The 16,595-nt window shown below is 46.1% G+C and overlaps 1 protein-coding gene across 3 annotated transcripts in view; it reads right to left on the bottom strand.

Annotated features, from left to right (window-relative positions):
- The window catches only part of SH2B3 (SH2B adaptor protein 3), a 657,750-nt gene that overhangs the window by 93,718 nt on the left and 547,437 nt on the right, over nucleotides 1–16,595 (bottom strand). For all 3 annotated transcript variants that reach the window (XM_086943034.1, XM_086943032.1, XM_086943033.1), the window contains one exon: nucleotides 15,917–16,017. In XM_086943034.1, the coding sequence (XP_086799160.1) occupies nucleotides 15,917–16,017 (101 nt within the window). The remainder of the gene's footprint in view (nucleotides 1–15,916; nucleotides 16,018–16,595) is intronic.

The raw sequence follows: 16,595 nt of genomic DNA, 5'->3' as shown, positions 1-16,595 counted from the left end.
GCTCCTGAAGAGGACGCATTTGCAGTCTGCAGTGAGGAATCAGAGGTATGCATGACGAAATTAGCCCCAGCAGAGATTTGTAGCGGCGTACTGAAAGACACCTTTTTCGTAAGTCCAGAGCCATGGTCTGCAGTTTTTCCCGCCTTTCTAGGGTTGGCAAAGCTTTTGAGAGTTTTGAGTTCAGGATGGTTCCCAGAAAACGTGCCTACCTGGATGGGACCAGAGATGATTTGTCTTTGTTTAACCCCTTCCATGCTGATGACGAACCCCAGCCGTCATGCACTACGGTGCTCGTGTGCTGATGACGGCTGGGGTTCGTCACGGCCCGCCCCTGTTCGTGCTGTTTACAGCACACCAGGGGAATCGTGGCCGCATGGAAGGGGTTAAAGTGAGTCCTAGATTTTGAAACATGTTTGTACATGCCTGAACTGCGTCCCGCGCAGCTCCCCTGGACGGGGCCTTCAGCAACCAGTCGCCTAGGTAAGGGAAGACTTGAAAACGATTCCTTCACAGGAATGCCGTTACTGGCGCCAGCACCTTCGTGAAGATCATTTGGGCTGAGCGAAGACCAAAGGGTAAAACCTTGAATTGATAATGGCTCTTGGCTACTGTAAATCGTAGAAACCTTCTGTGCGCTGGGTGAATCGGTACATGAAAGTATGCATCCTCGAGATCGAGCGTGGCCATGAAATCCCCTGGATTGATCAGCCGCAGGATGTCTGGAAGAGAGACCATCCGGAAAGACAGGGAGATGAGATAGGTGTTGAGCTCCCTGAGATCTAAAATGGGGCACCCTTTCTCCAGCGTCTTCCTTACCAGGAAGAACCTGGAATAGAATCCCTGTCCTTTTTGGTCGGAAGGAACCGGCTCTATTGTCCCCTTCAGGAGCATTTGATGAACTTTGAGCCACAGAATACGCAGGTGTTTTGATGGAATGGCTGCAGGGGGCTTGGGTGGTGGGATTTGAGTGAATTCTAAAGTATGGGCCTTTCGAATGATGTTTAGCACCCAACGGTCTGATGTTATCTTGGACCAATTCTGAAGGTATTGGGATACCCTGCCTCTCACCGATGACTTCTTGGAGGAGGGTACAGTAGGAAAAGCCAGGAGGCCGCTATTGCCGCTTGGACGTATCACGTCCCTGGCAAGCCTGTTTTCCTCTGTTAGGCCTAGAGTAATTGGAGGATTGGCCCTGCCTTTGCTGATAAGGCTGGCGGTATTGTTGTGAACCTGAGCCGTAGGTGGAGTATCTCTGTTGTTGGTAAGATCCTCTGTAGTTTGTACTTTTGCCTCTAAACCCTTTAAAAGGAGTCTTGCGGTACTGAAGAGTACCCAAAGATCTGGCGGTCTCAGTGTCCTTTTTGATGTCTTGGAGAGTGTCGTCAATCAATTTCCCGAATAGTGCTTCTCCATCAAAAAGAAGATCCAGGATCTTATTTTGGATCTCGGGTCGAAACCAGGTCGCCTTCAGCCACCCCTGGCGACGAAGGACCACAGCTCCAGCCAGAGAACGAAACGCCGTCGTGGCAATGTCCATGGCACAGTCCATGATCTCCATTGAAGTAGCCTTCCCTTCTTGTAAGACCTTTTTTGCTTCTATTTTTGATTCTGGAGGAAGCTGATCCAGGAACGGTGCGACATCACACCATAGCTGGCGGTCGTATCGGCCCAATATCGCTAGGGCATTAGCTGCCCGCACCAGAAGACTCGCCATTGAAGAGAATCTCTTCCCGACATTGTCCAATCTCCTTCCTTCCTTGTCTGGAGGAGTTGTTAAATGAGCATAGGGTTGCAGGATTTTCTCTAAGCCGCTTGAGAAATTACCGAGTCCGGTTTTGGGTGGCCCGTCAAGGCAGCTGGACCATAGTCAGGCGCTTTGTACTTTTTATCTAGACGCGGTAGTACAGAGACCACCGTCGCTGGATTTTTCATTGCCTTAAGGTCTTCATCCCACAGATGCTGCACTATTGGTATGGACCTTGTCGTCTTCCTATAAGGTTCCTTGAAATCATACAAGAAACATTCAGAGGCCACCGCAGGCATTGCCAACTTGAATCTGCCAGCCGCTCTTTCCATCAGCTGATGGAATCCTCCTATATACGCTGGCGGGGAATCCACCGGATACAGACATGGAGACGGAGGGTCCGGAATGATGTACTCATCCCATTCCGAATCTTGATCAGCTCCATCGTCCAAATTATGATCCTCATCCGAGGAATAATCATGGGTGTCTGCTGGTCTGGAAGGCTCGTGTGGAATTGGTGCCTGCGGCTGAGGGGACACCTGAGCTGGTATTTCAGGAACAGCCACTGAGGTAGGCGCCGGGACTGGCATGGTTTGCGCAACTGGAGTCGAAGCAGGCTTTGCAGCTTTAGATTTGTAATCCTGCAGCATCCTGTGCAGGTCCTGCAGGAAAGAAGATGGAACCGAAACCATGTCTTGACCTTAATATTGCTGTGGTTGGGCAGAATGATGATGATAATCACCTTCTTGGTCATACCCTCCTTCCAAATCCGTCTCCTGGCACTTGACCAGAAGTTGAGAAGGACTGTCAGTGTAGTCATAGGAGTCCTGAACATCCTCTTCTGACTCATCCTCATCAAACAGCAGAGCTGGTGGCAAGGGGGTTACCCTCCTGGGAGATGTCATGTCTGGCGTAATTCTTGTCATTGAAGTAGTGATTCTCTTCTCCGATGCCAAAATAGTCGACGGTCCCGTCGACGATGGAACTGAAAATGCAGCCGTCGTCGGCTTCGTCAAATGAATATGCATCGTAGACACAGGAACACTCGACTACAAGATAGGCGTCATTGAGACCGTCAACATCCCCGCCGTCGTCATTGTCAATGTTGTCGTCGTCGAGGCCCTCGTTGAAGACACCACCGTCGACCTCGTCGACGAACTCTTCGATTCGTCGCCATCGACGCAGTCGTCGTCATCTTCGTCCACGCTGTAGTCGTCGGCGCCTTCATCGTCGACTACTTGGAACTTCTGTCAGACTTTCCAGAAGATGGGGAAAAGGGTTTCTTGAAGACTAGATCAGTCTTCAAACCCTTAGAAGGGGTAGTTGGTCCTACCCTCTCCTTTTCACCATGGTGAGGAGATTCGCCTGGACCCTGGCTCTCAGGCTCTCTGGGGGTCTTTTTTGAGGCCTTAGAATGATGCTCCACAGAAGGAGAAGGGGAACCCCTACCCCTTTTGACTGACCTTCTCCTTGAAGACGCAGATGCAGAGTCCTCACTGTCACTGGAGACAGAATCCTTCCTGGACATAAACTTCTGGAGCCAAGTCAGAAGCCTACCCTCACGGTCCCGGATGGTCTTGGTCGAAAAGGTGCGGCAGATCTTACAGTCCGCAGCTTTGTGATCAGGATAGAGGCAATAGATGCAGTCTTTATACTTATCCTCAATGAATAGTCTTTTCTTGCCACAGGTGGAACATGGCTTGAAAAGGGCCTTCTTTTCTTTGTCAGACATCCTTGAAGAATCAGCTAACAATCTGAAGAAAAACCTGAAGAAAAACTTTTGAAGAGTAGATGTTGAGCAGAGCTCAAAGGAGACGCCCTAGCACAACATGCGGTAGAAAATCTGAGGCTTTGAGGTTCATTCAGGAGGGTTCTAAGGGGTGAGGCTCTTCTGATTGCCTGATGCCCAAGTTTAGTCTCTTTAACAAAAAGAGGCAGATATGCTACAAAAGGGAATGAGGCCGAGGCCTTTTTCTTTGTCTTTTGTACCTACTGCTATGTTATTTTTTGTTACTGAGACTCCCATTCCGACGACGGGGAATGATACAAAAGCATGGGACTCTATAAAAGTTCCAATACTGGGGCAAGTTATAGTACCTTTAAGCACGAGTTATGATACTTAAGATACCCAACTATAACTGCTGAATTTGTATGGCTTTGTGTGTGTAAAATCTGAATCTAATTATAACGCCTCTGTAACCTTCGCTTTTTTCAGTGAATTTTTAGGGCTTTAACATAAAGGAATATTTAATTACATATGTTAATCCATCTGCTGCTGTGCACAGTCTGTGGTCACCCCGCCACTTGCAGCCAACCCTACGCCAAACATGGCCTTTGCCGTGCTAAGCAGTGGCTTGGTCACAAGTCTAGCCTTTGGCCAGGCCCTGTGGCCAACCCTACAAAGGCACCCAACACGGGAGGGGGCACACAGCCACCCCTCCCTGCACTGATTTGGGCGCTAGGGACCCCCTTTCTTAGGGACTGGCACATTTTGTAGGGGAGGGGGCAATTGTCCCCCTCCCGAGGTTTTTTTGGCCCCAGGGACCCCATCTCTTGAGGCTCAGCCATATTTTATACGAGGGAGGGGGCATGCAACCCCCCACCTGTGCCAATATCAGCCCAAGGGACCCCATCCTCTGGGGTCCAGCCAATGATTAATGGAGGGGTACACAGCTCCCGGTACACAGTTCCCTCCCCAGTCCAATTTCAGCCCCAGGACCAAATTCCCTGGAATCCGGCCAATAATTAATGGAGGAAGGTGGCCGGGGAGGGTGGCATCCCCCCTCCCCGGGCCGATTTCAGCCCTGGGGACTCCCAGCCCTTGGGGCTGGCCAATAAAGGGTGGTGCCCTGATACCCAGACAGTGCACCCACTATCTCCTTGTTGAGGGGAGCTCAAGGCCCTGGTGGCCCAGTCGGCTAACCGCCTCCAATGGGACCCAACACTACTCCTGCCTGCAAGGAGCATCTAAAATTGCTGCTCCCTGTAGGTGGGAGCACTGTTATCGGTTTCCCTGCCAGCTTCAGTGCGGGCACGGAAACTGATGAAAAGCCCATTCCCAGCTGGCAGGAGCATTTTTAAAGCTCCCACCAGCTGGCAGGAGCTTTGAAATGGCTCCTGCCGAGTGAGAGCAATCACATGTTTCTGTGTCCGCGTGGACAAGGAAACTGCTATGTTCTAGGGGTGAGCACCCCGGGACATACCAGGAGCTAGCCCTGGGCAGGGCCAGACTGGCCGTAGCGGGCACCGGGCGCACACCTGGTGGGCCACCAGGGTAGGGGCCGGTTTTAGACCCCTGAGGGCTGTTTTTGTTACTGAGGGCCGGTTTACTGCAATTTAAGCCTCCAGCAACAGGCCCCACAGGCAGGCCAAGCTCTTTGCCAGGGCTAGATTGGGGTTCCAGTCAAGCCAAAGCCATGGTGTTCCCAGGGCCATTAATGGCTTCTGGAGGAGTGGCCTCATGGCCCTCCTCACCATTTGATGCATGGCCGGTTCTGGAGAATGGGGTCCAGGGGTGTCAAAATCGACCCAGGAGGGGGCCACACTTCCCCTTCTGTATCAGCCAGGCCCAGGAGGATAGGGTTGGGAGGGGGCCATGCGTGCCCCCGCCCCAGTTATATTTTAAAACCACCCCCGGGATCTAGCTTACCAGGGGGCATAAACAAAACAAGCAATGCTTGGCATTTTTTTCTTTTCTTTGAAGTAGTTGCAGCCAATCAGATCTCACCCGGAGAGCGGTTGGATGAGCGGAGGCTGCAGATCCCTAGATATACATAAATCTTTTTTCTTTAATACTTCCAAAACTACTGAATGGAGTTACACCAAATTACAAAAAGTACTCTTTTCGGACCACAATCCAGTTTTCCACCAAATTTGGTGTAATTCCGTTCCTCGGTTCGGGCTGTAATCTTGTTGAAAATCCCTATGGGAAATTACATGGGGAAAACGAGTTTGAAGACCCCACTCCTTTTTCTCTGCCCCCGCTTTACAAATCACCCAAAAAATTTCCGTGCTGAAGTGAGTGGCAAACTAGTTTTTAAAATTTTGGGAAGATTCGTCAAACAGCGCCAATGTTATTAGCAAAACAAAAAAAGCTTTTTCTATGGAAACTAGGTCACAACTATAACTACCTTCGAGCGACCGTGTTAACCATGATGTCTTTAACTTTACAGGACATGTTTCTTTTTTAACTAACCTTAAATAAAACTATATTAAATATAATGTTATATTGAATCTTAATTGTACAAACCACTTGCCCATGAACACACTTTTCGTGAAAAGCGAAAAATGAGGAATATCAGGCACTCTTTAGAGCCCTGGTTAAGCTCTAGCCAAACCATATCTCTAGGCCCAGTGCACAAAGGTTTTGTGCACATATGTGACAAATAGGATGGAAATTTACATTTGCAACTTGTTCTTTTTAAAGACCCGATTATCAGGACTGAGACCAGTGATATTCTTATTTCGTAATTGGCACTTCGGAATATGGGAGTTCTGACAGCAAGGTGGATTTTCTGCATTTGTAATTGCAGGAGCAGGAATGCATACTGCCCGGGAGTGGTGGGGTTGTTGCAGGGTGTTGCTGTATACTGCAGATTACATCTCTAAATTAGTATTTTGGTGGTCTTCAGAAACACTCTTCAGGTTGCTTAACCCCTTCGCTGCAGAGGTAATTCCCCCGCTGTGTTGGGGGAGAGGGGGACGCGCACAGCGCCCGCATGCTCATGACGAGCTGAGCTAGTCATGAGCTACAGTGCTCCTGACTAGCTCAGCTCGTCACAGGTGCATTGGCTCCCGTGGAACGCTCAGCACAGCAGGGGAATTCTTCCCGCACCTGAGCGTTCCACGGCCTATGACGAGCTGAGCTCGTCATGAGCACCGGAGCACCGTGCTTCAGCTCGTCATGAGCATGCAAGGTGTTAACACTCTACAGTGCATACACAACTCTTCCTGTGAAAGGCAAGAGTGTCTTTCAGTAGTTGGCGGGAGGGTGTATACTCTTGTTTGTAACTGACATTTAAATGGGGTGCTGCAAGCAAGGTGTGGTGTTTTACCTCATTTTCCTTTTGGAGAAATGAAAAACAAATGCATATCAAATGCACAGATGCACGTCATTTACTCGTGTAGAAGTTTGTGCATTGAACTGCTCCTGGAAACCTACAACTATTGTAACTTTCCTGAATAACTTCTCAGATTCTTTGTGAGTCGTAGAGGGACGTAAAATACCAAAATCCCGGTTTTTACCAGGAAAGTTCCAGACAGATTTCTTGGTATCTTAGCTGGCAGCAAAGTGAGATGGTTTTTTACTTTGAATCCTTAGAAGCCTAGTTGACTTGCAGGTCAACAATTGCTAGTGGCACCCTGTACAGTTAACGGCGAACATTACTCTGAATACATTTCTGTGACACAATAGGCAACAATGCGGTTTTATCTCACTCTTTCCATACTCTTATTTTTGCTACATTCTTAACGGAGGGGCGAACGCAGTTAATTTGTTGGTATTGTGATCTGCAATCAAACATTATAACATTAAAAAAAAGCCTGCACAGATGTCCAAACACAGTTTGTGTCACCCAGCCCTCAACATAAAAAGGCAACAAGATGAAATACCGCCCCAAAATTGGAAGTCAAATTCTGAATAAAATACAGGCATTTTTTTTTCTTTTTTAAAGAGTGAACTAGACACGGGATATCGGGTATCGGAACGCTTTACATGAGCACCAGTTTCCTTACAGATGAACGCATTCGTTTTCAGGTCGAGCCTAGGGAGGTGCGCATGCGCTGCTCTAGGAGAAGATCTTTTGGGAGCGGTCTGCACTTTTCTAACACTCGTACATGTGGAGGCGTCCACCTTGCGGGAGCGAGCAGCAGCGCGCAGGGGCCACCTATTTCTAATTACCGTGGCTGAGTTTGTTAACATTTGCCTGTCTCGTGGTCACTTTCACTTTTGTGCCATACTTGTTCCTGTAGTAGTCTACCAAGCCGACATTCACATGCATATATTTCTAAAGAATTACTTCGGGAACCTTGCACTGACCTGTAGTCTACCTGCAGTACTGGCCGCGCCCTTTATCTTTACCAGGTCGATCTAATGAGCGGTATTTAGGTGTAGGATAACGCCTATAACCTGTCATGATATGCTGAGAGACGAGTAATTATACAAGTGCTTGCCGAACTTGCGCCTCTTATTTCCTGCCCATCACCTGTATTTCTATAAGACAAAAGATAGTCTTGCCTCTATATTTATTCACAGTAGTAAGTGTTGATGTTCCGGCGCTTCTCCGCAATTTGTCTTTCAAACTCACGGAATGTGTCATCTACTCAGCTTCTGAAGGGGGGGGGGGGGGGGGGGGGGTGAGAATGTTTTATCCATTTCTAGATCCAGACTTAGATTACTTGGTATATTGTTGATCTAAATTCTCAAACCCATTTTACCAAATTTTGGTTATGGTTATTAATGCACTTCAAGTGGCCCGCACATGCATACGGCGGAACAAGCATATTAGTTAACTGTAGTTTAAATGTGACAAAAAAGTCCGAGCATTATCCAGGACTCACCACTTAACAATGGTATATATACCTCAAAAAACGTGCAAAAAAAGCACAAATGAGTGCTCCGATTAATAGTAGTTTTTGTTTAATTATGAAGCATTAATTAATGTGACAGTAGTCAGTTTCCATTTACTACCAGTTAAAAGCAAGAGTTAACTGAATGCAGTGCCTGTGGGAACATTTGCGTCAGAGGTAACACTTATAGTGATGATATCCCTGTGAAAGGGCAACTCAAAGTCAGGTAGCTGGACAGGAACTGCCCATAGGGACCCAGTTATGTCACAGGCATGTGGCTGGGTCTAAAGAACTAAATCGTTTCCGCCTCGTTTCTTTTGAAAACCAATTGTCCTAAAAACAGATTTTTAAAAAAACATAATTTGGCATACCCAATAAAGTTATACGAAATGAAGTCCCCCCCACGCCGCCGGCAGGATGTCATGAAGGCCCCCAAGTCACCCATATCTCAATTATTCAATGGCTTCGGGCTGAATGGGAGTCCCCTGAGGGGTTGCGACCTCCCTACTCCGCAAGGGCCTGCCTTATGTTTGCATCACTTTACCGCCTAAGCTAAAAGTCTGTAGCTTCAGTCTGTGTATTTTGCATACTGGAGTGTGCTGATTTCATACTCACTAAACCATGTACCTGGATTTGAAAAACACACATACACAACTAAACACCTTCACTACAGCTTTAATGGAATAGGAACCAAGTCCGCTATTCAAACTCTGGTCTCATCTCTCTGCATACCAATTTGTGCTATTCGGAGCCTCTACATGCTTTTCATGCAGTCCGTACACAATCTCTGCTACCTGCAATCACTTTGTAACCTCATTTTCTTCAAACAGTAAATCATGAGCATTCTTTCCCATTCTCGCTGCTAGCCATCTCCCATCCTTGTATCCCTCTTCCTTACCCTGACCTCTAACCACCATCACGTCACAAGTGCAAATGTAAATGTTAAGTACCCAGAATAATGTGCTCTATGCCTAAAAACTTACAGAAACCTATTGTCTATGCCAATGGTTGTTTTTGTGTGTGTTAGGCACGGGGAGATCAAGTGATTTGCCTAGAATCACAAGATGTCGAGCGTCTTTGCCGAGGCTCGAACCCGGTTCCCCAGGTCCGAGGTCGACCACTCTAGTCGTAAGGTTACACCCTCTCCACAAACATTTTAAGTTGTACAGCTGTTATAGGTTGAACATTCTGTTGATTGATTCAAGAACATGAAAGTTCTTTGATTGCTAAATAACATATGCCATTTTTCCTCCCTAGACACATTTTTGGAACAGAAATTTAACACAGGCAAGTTACAGGTCAGCTTATTAGAAGGAGTGAACGGTAGCAAAAATAGTCATTTAATACTAGAAAATAGACACCAGCACTGGTGTGGTTTCCGGACCCCACAGCTAATCCTTGTTATCCAAAATATCAAACTACATCAGTGCTCGAAAGGGGTGTTGTTCTCTAGAGTCAGAGTGATACCTGCTAAAAACAGCATTGACAAGCCAACTAGTCTGGTTTTAAACTAGCAACATGTGTAAATACGGACCAAAAATGCATTCTCGGTCTCTCGGTTTGGAAAGAGAATGAAATAAGCATTTGCAATGCAATAGGTCTTGCATTTGCGAGAGTTTAAGCTATTGGCATTGTAAATGACATTGCCTTTTATTTATGTTTTAAAAACCAACACGTAAATAAAAGGCATTGCCTTTCACAATGCCAACAGCTCAAACTCTCACAACTGCGAGACCCATTACATTGCAAATACTTGTTACTGTCAAATGTGGTCCTTCAATATTGAATTCAACACCTAAATCCTTTGTCGGGCGGGCCTTACATCCATTTCTTTCTTTGTTTCATTTGCCCAGCCATTTATTTACCCGATATTATGTCAGCTGTTGATGGTTGTGGGGGCGGGGTGAAGTGAAGGAGGGAGGTTATTCTGAGAAGGAAGTTCATTGGCATATACGTTTTCTGAAATGGTCTGAAAATAATTGTCGAATTGAATTGCTTAATCTCCCACCCCCAATCAATGTATTTCTTCCTTTCACCAAATATGTTAATCTCGGCTCGCACATAAGAGACTGACAGGTTTCCTTTCTCTGCTTTAACCTGCCTTCTGGGAAATGTATGTTGAAATGAAAGAGCTTTGTCCTGGCTCATCTCATTGAGGCATTCATGGATGGGGAGCCTTTTAAATAAGGCTGTTATAGGAGTCACTTGAACCAACAATCCCTTGAGTTGCTGTCTGTGCAACTATGACCAAGAAGCAGTAAAGGCGGATGCTGCCTTTTTAGTATGTTTACATTTGATGCCTTCCTGAGAAGTAACGCTGGAGTATGTTGAAATCTGAAATTTTATTTGCATCTCCTTGTTCAAATGATATGGGATAAAGTGCATTGTAACATTCCAACAACTGCTTATTTGAGATCGTTTCCAGATGTTCAATTGGGGCACAGCAGTGTTTCGATGACTTGTTCCATGCACATCGCCTGTCCGGGCGCGTGCATGCACGCCTGTCCGGGCGCATACACATCTCCTGTACCCCCGCCGCGAGCGCAGACAGGAGATGTGCGTATGCGTGCAGAACTCTTGTCCTCTGCACGCGCACATGTCCTGTCCTCCTTCCACTGACAAAGTGACAACAATGGGTCTCGCCAAGGTGCAAGGAGCGCATGCACTACGTTGCTAGGCGAGACCTAAAAATCATGTGATGTAGACTTCCCCAGGGACTGAGTTCTGTTGTGTCCATCACTCGGCAGTGAGGTGTGCACTTCTGTCCAAAAGGCTAATGAGATTTTTATGTGCATCTGGTCTTTGTAAGTCAAGCAGCGAACCTGGTGCAGTGCACCCCGCCATGGCACACAGTACCCACCCAGAAGGCATTTCTGCTTCAACCAGGTCTTGTGCAAGACAAAGTTAAGCGGTTGGAGTACACGTAACCCCCCTCAAGAAACTATACATAATATAGACAACAGAATAATTAAGGTTTATGCGAGGTTATGCTAGCGTAATAAAAAAAAGATCATGGTATTTTTGACAACTTTTTTCTCGATACAGGGTTTCCTTTCCCCGAATCATAACATAGCCTAGCCTAAAGGTCTTTCCAAGATTAACCTGTAGATGATTGTTTAAGTACGTAGGATATGAATCAAGCAAACGCTGGTGCCCATTAGCAGTACGGGCCTAAAGGACCGCGGCATCTGCATATAATAGAGCGGGTATCAGTCGGAAACCAATCTTGGGCAGAAGTTTGCAGAAGGGCTTGTTCATGGCCATTTATATACAAGGTAAATAAAAACGGGCCAGGACACACCTGTGTCCGACACCCTTCTGCACCTTAAAATCCCTGGTACACTCTCCTACAGCCCAAAGCGGACCCTGGCTGTGACATTTTGATAAAGTTGACTTACAAGGTACATAATGTGCCGGTCAGCACCCATTTTATGCATAATCTGCCAGAGTTTTATGAGACTGACCGAGTCGAATACACTACTAAGGTTCACGAATGCCAGAAATAGGAAACATTTCTGGCCTTCCTGTATTTGCTCACAAGTAGTTCCAGGTTAAGACATTATTCTAAGGTGCCTGGAGCCTTCCTAAACCATACTGTAAGCCAGAAATACTAAAATACTCCTCAGCCTAACACTGCAGTCGCTGCAACAATTCTCTCTTCCTAATTTTCAGAGAGCCGTTAATCAATGTCATCAGTTGATAGCAGTAAGGATCACATCTGTCTCCTTTTTTAAAAACAGAGGCACTGGTTGTTTTTTACCAAGTTGATGGCAGCTTAGACTGCATTAAATACATTGGTCAATAATGGGGCCCACAGCTCATAGTTCTCTTTGTACAATTATCAGACATACTATCAGACCCTGTTGATTTTCCCACCTGATACATGCACATAGCTAATTGAATTTCTTCCAGACCGTGATGTATATTAAAGTTACTGGATGCGTGGGTAAAATGACCATAAGTAGGATCTCCCACAACTGCGCTGTCGGAGAACATATTACTAAAGTAGTCAATCCACTGATTGTACGTAACCCTTTGATCTAGGGACTGATCATTTTCCTCTCTAACATATGGGTAATTATAGAGAGCAGAATACGCTTGAATCATTGAAGATACTAGCTTTATGCAGATTTTCCCACCCTCTTCCCTAATGGTGATCTTACGTATTTTAAAGTGTGTTTATATTTATACTGCAGTCTGTATTGGTCTATAGCGGCACAATCGTTTGGGTGGACTTTTGGACCCAGTTATAAGTTTGAATGAGTTTTCCTACAAGGTTTTTTGGCTCAGCCCTCAGCATATGTTGCTCTCTGGTGCTGTGGAGTTAGTCAATGTTGCATTAATAGTTGAACATATAGTTAAGAAATAACCAATGAAAAGGAGCGTTTAATTTTTATACAGGATTATCTGTTCCAAAATCAACAGATGGTTAAACTGTTCTCCAGCAATAGATCAAGTAGTCATGATGTGATGCTTAAAAGTTATTCATAAGTCTTGCAAGTTGCTTGGAATCCGTCAATTTGACAGAAGCCATTCGGCCTGCCAACACGTTTTGTCCTAGTGGGACTTTATCAGGGCTTCATCAATATCCCAATGTTGTCATCCACCCAGTGTTGGCTCCTGTTATCTCATAAATCGCATAAATCCTCATAGATACAATGATACAACTCTGTATCACTACCCCTTTACTCCAAAACATCTCCACCTATCGAGTCGACACCTGAAAATATTCCCAGCTACAACGTTTGTGTCCTGGGGTCGCGGCGTCCTGGTCCACAATGCCTTCCTCTAGAAGGCTCTTGCAGGTCGCCTCGGCGTCCTGCGCCTTTTGCTGGACATATACCGGTGTTTGGGTGGCCTTGGTCTTATAAACGTCTTAACAGCACAGTATCTATGGCTAGCAATGGACTTCATGTCGGGTAGACACATCTTTCACAGTCCTGCGCTTTCCTTTTATAGATCACTATTCTAAGGTGTGATTGCCCAGTTTGATCAATTAATTCAAGCTGTGACTACAAGTCCCAGAATGTACTGCTCAGGCGAGTGATGGCCTGGGACACGAAATAAGATTTGGAATCATGTGGTACCTCTAATCAATAGCACAGACCTAGATCCATTCTGTGTGGTGCTTAAAGAGTTCGTCCCCTCTCGGCCCCCGTAGCTCTGGGGCCCAAAGGCATGTGCTTTGCCCAGAATCACAGGATACTCAGCCGGTGCCAGGGCTCGAGGCTGGCTCCGGAGCTCAAAGACAGCAGATGACACTGCACCCCCTCCCCGCATCACCCCATCACCTTCCTGAAGGTCTCCCCTCAACTGGACTCAGTTTAAAATCAACTCTTTCTGTCTCAAGGCCGCGTTATCCGAGGGGTTGTATCTTGTGGTGAGCGTCTTGGGTTTGTTCCTGAACCTCAGCAGGGAGGGGGAGGGGTGGAGAATCACATGCTTTCAGTGCAATGAAAAAAGTAAGCACAATTAACACTTCAAACGGAGATGGCATTAATATGCATTTATGCAAAGCAGGGCAGGGGCGGTCATTGGCATGATAAATGATGTTGATTTCCAATGATGACTACCAGTCCCAGAATGCACTGCTCTAGTGAGTGATGGCCTGGAGTCATGTGGTACCTCTAATCAATAGCACAGACCTAGATCCATTCTGTGTGGTGCTTTAAGAGTACGTCCCCTCCCGGCCCCCGTAGCTCTGGGGCCCAAAGGCACATGCTCACGTCACTTCCACTGAGGGCCCTTATCTGACCAGCCATATGCTGTCAGTGCAATGAAAAAATAAGCACCCTTGAAACGGAGACGGCATTGATATGCATTTATGCAAAGCAGGGCAGGGGCGGTCACTGGCTAATCGGCGCAAGTATGGTAAATGGTGTTGATTTCCAATGAAGTAATGAAACACCCGGGCTGATAATAATCATCTCCCTGTCCTCCCAGTCACCCTGTGTGCTTGTGTGCTCCATGCCTGCTTCACAGCTGTTGTGAAGACTTCTCTTATCTACTTGTTAAATAAACAAGCAGATAAGAAAAGTCTTCATGACAGCCGCAAAGCAAGCAATGGTGTCCGGAGAGGCCGTCCAAAAAACGGGCAGGGCGGCAACCAAACACCCTCCTTTCCAATGGTAAGCCAGCGTTTACCATAAATGCTGACGTTACCCAATGGAAAGGAGGGGCGGGCCTTACAGTCCCCTTTACAAGTCTTATATGTACAATATCTCTCGCAGAGGCGGGCAACCCCAACCAATCTGCATTCCTCTCCCTACCCACTGCCCTTTAAACCTCTCTGGTGCCCCCTGCCTGTCCTACAATGTATTTTAACATTATGGGGTATATTTACGAAGAGTTGTGCTGTGTTTGCATAAAAAACAAAAAATACTATCTTTCCCCCCCCCAATTTACTTTCCAGTGCAAAACTTGCACTGGAAATTCACTTGAAAGCAATGCAAAGCAGTGCATAGAGCTGCTTTGCATTACTTGGCGCCAAGCGGGTATTCCGTGGGTGGTGCATGGAAGTTCCAATGCAACAACCCAATGTTTTTGACGCAAAAGCTTACGTCATTAAAAAAAGCTGAATTTTTCATCAAAAATAACGCCCATTTCAAATAGGCATAATTGGGAAGAAATGCTTTTATTTCTCCTTTTTGTTCGACTTTGCATATGTGCTGCACTGTACAGCACACGACATAGTAGGAAAAGTTTGAAAGTTAGACTAAGCATTTTATTTTGTACTGCAAGGGTAAACTTCCAGTACAAAACGTACGCTTGACTCACACAGACCCCCTTGCACTATGGTGCAAAGGTGTGTGCGTGTTGCTCAGTTGTCGGATAGTGCACCGGCACTTGGAAGAGGGGAGGAGAGTGCTGGAACTCTGTAAATATGGCGCTCTACTGCTCTCTCCTCCTCGCGCAGCGCAGCAATTTTGGCTGCTTCGCTGCGTGACAATTACCCACATGTGCAAGCGCAAATGTTTTTCTGAAGCTCACCAATCTTACTAACCAAGCTACGCCCTGGACTGTTCAGACTGGAGCATGGGCAAGGGTTGATTTGCAAATGGCTGATATTTGCATGGAGTGTCACTGTAGGACATATTGAAGTCATTTCTGTTTTTCGCTTTGTCCAAAGTACTAGGCAGTGGTGGAGATTAATTCAAATGTCCTACTCATCACTTTTTTGTTTTTTTCCATGGTACACAGACCTGAACAGCTTTACACAAGAAAATTAATCCATGGCAGTACCTTGCTAGAATTTAATCAAATGCCTTGACAGACAGTTGTACATGGGGCACAGAAAATGTTAGAATATACATTTAAGATAAATTTACTTATTTCATGACTATAGTGAAAACCGGTCATTGCTCGAGCACTAACCACATACCTATGCTGGACTAGTCCCCAAGATTTAATTCTGTATTTATTCAGGTCTTTTGTAGAGCGTTTTTCTCAGCCCGAGGTAACTTTAAACCCCTTAAGGTATACAAAAGGTAAAACCTTTGTCTCCAACACTCCTCAATGGCCAATTGTTAAAGGATTTACTGGCTACGTAAAGTGGAAGTTTGGAACCAACTATGCACCACTGAACACCCAGAGTCGCATACTTACCCTCGAGAGATGCATTCTTTGATTTCGGATATCCAAGAATTCAACTGCTGCTCGTCATCTGCCTCAAAAATGACTTCCGTAATTTCGGTAGACTTGTTAACCTGCATCGACAAAGGGAAAAAAAAGGTGCATTAGTTGTTGACTCATATTCGGGATCCAAGGCACAGTCATGTAAATATTTATTTATTTGCGAGTCTATATAGCGCTGGAATCTACTCCAACTGGAGTATCTCTGCGCTCTTGGGCCAGTTCGCATACACAGGGGAGAGGGTGATACTGTGGTTTAGATCTCATTTTTAAATAGTACAGTTTTTAGGAGTTTTCTAAATTTCAGGTGCGTAGTACAGAGTTTAAGAGTCAGTGGAAGTCGGTTCCACAATGTGGGTCCTACTACAGGTAGCGCTTTGCCTCCGTGTCTGGCTTTTTTGGCACGTGGTACTACCAGTAGATGGCTTGTGCTAGATCTAAGTGATCTGGAGGGGATGTATGAAGTGAATTTATGTTTCAAGTAGGTAGGGCCTTGTCCATTTATGCTTTTATGAATGATACAGCATATTTTAAATTTAGCTCTTTGTCGTATAGAGAGCCAATGAAGCTGGTTTAAAAGAGGTTTGGATGCTGTTCTTGGAGGGGCATTCAGGACTAGTCGAGCCGCTGTATTCTGGACTACCTGGAGTTT

The sequence above is a fragment of the Lissotriton vulgaris genome, chromosome 11 (assembly GCF_964263255.1).
Source record: "Lissotriton vulgaris chromosome 11, aLisVul1.2, whole genome shotgun sequence".
Classification (NCBI taxonomy): Eukaryota; Metazoa; Chordata; class Amphibia; order Caudata; family Salamandridae; genus Lissotriton; species Lissotriton vulgaris.
Note: the sequence above shows the minus strand (reverse complement) of the source record. Positions and strands in the feature narration are given on the sequence as shown.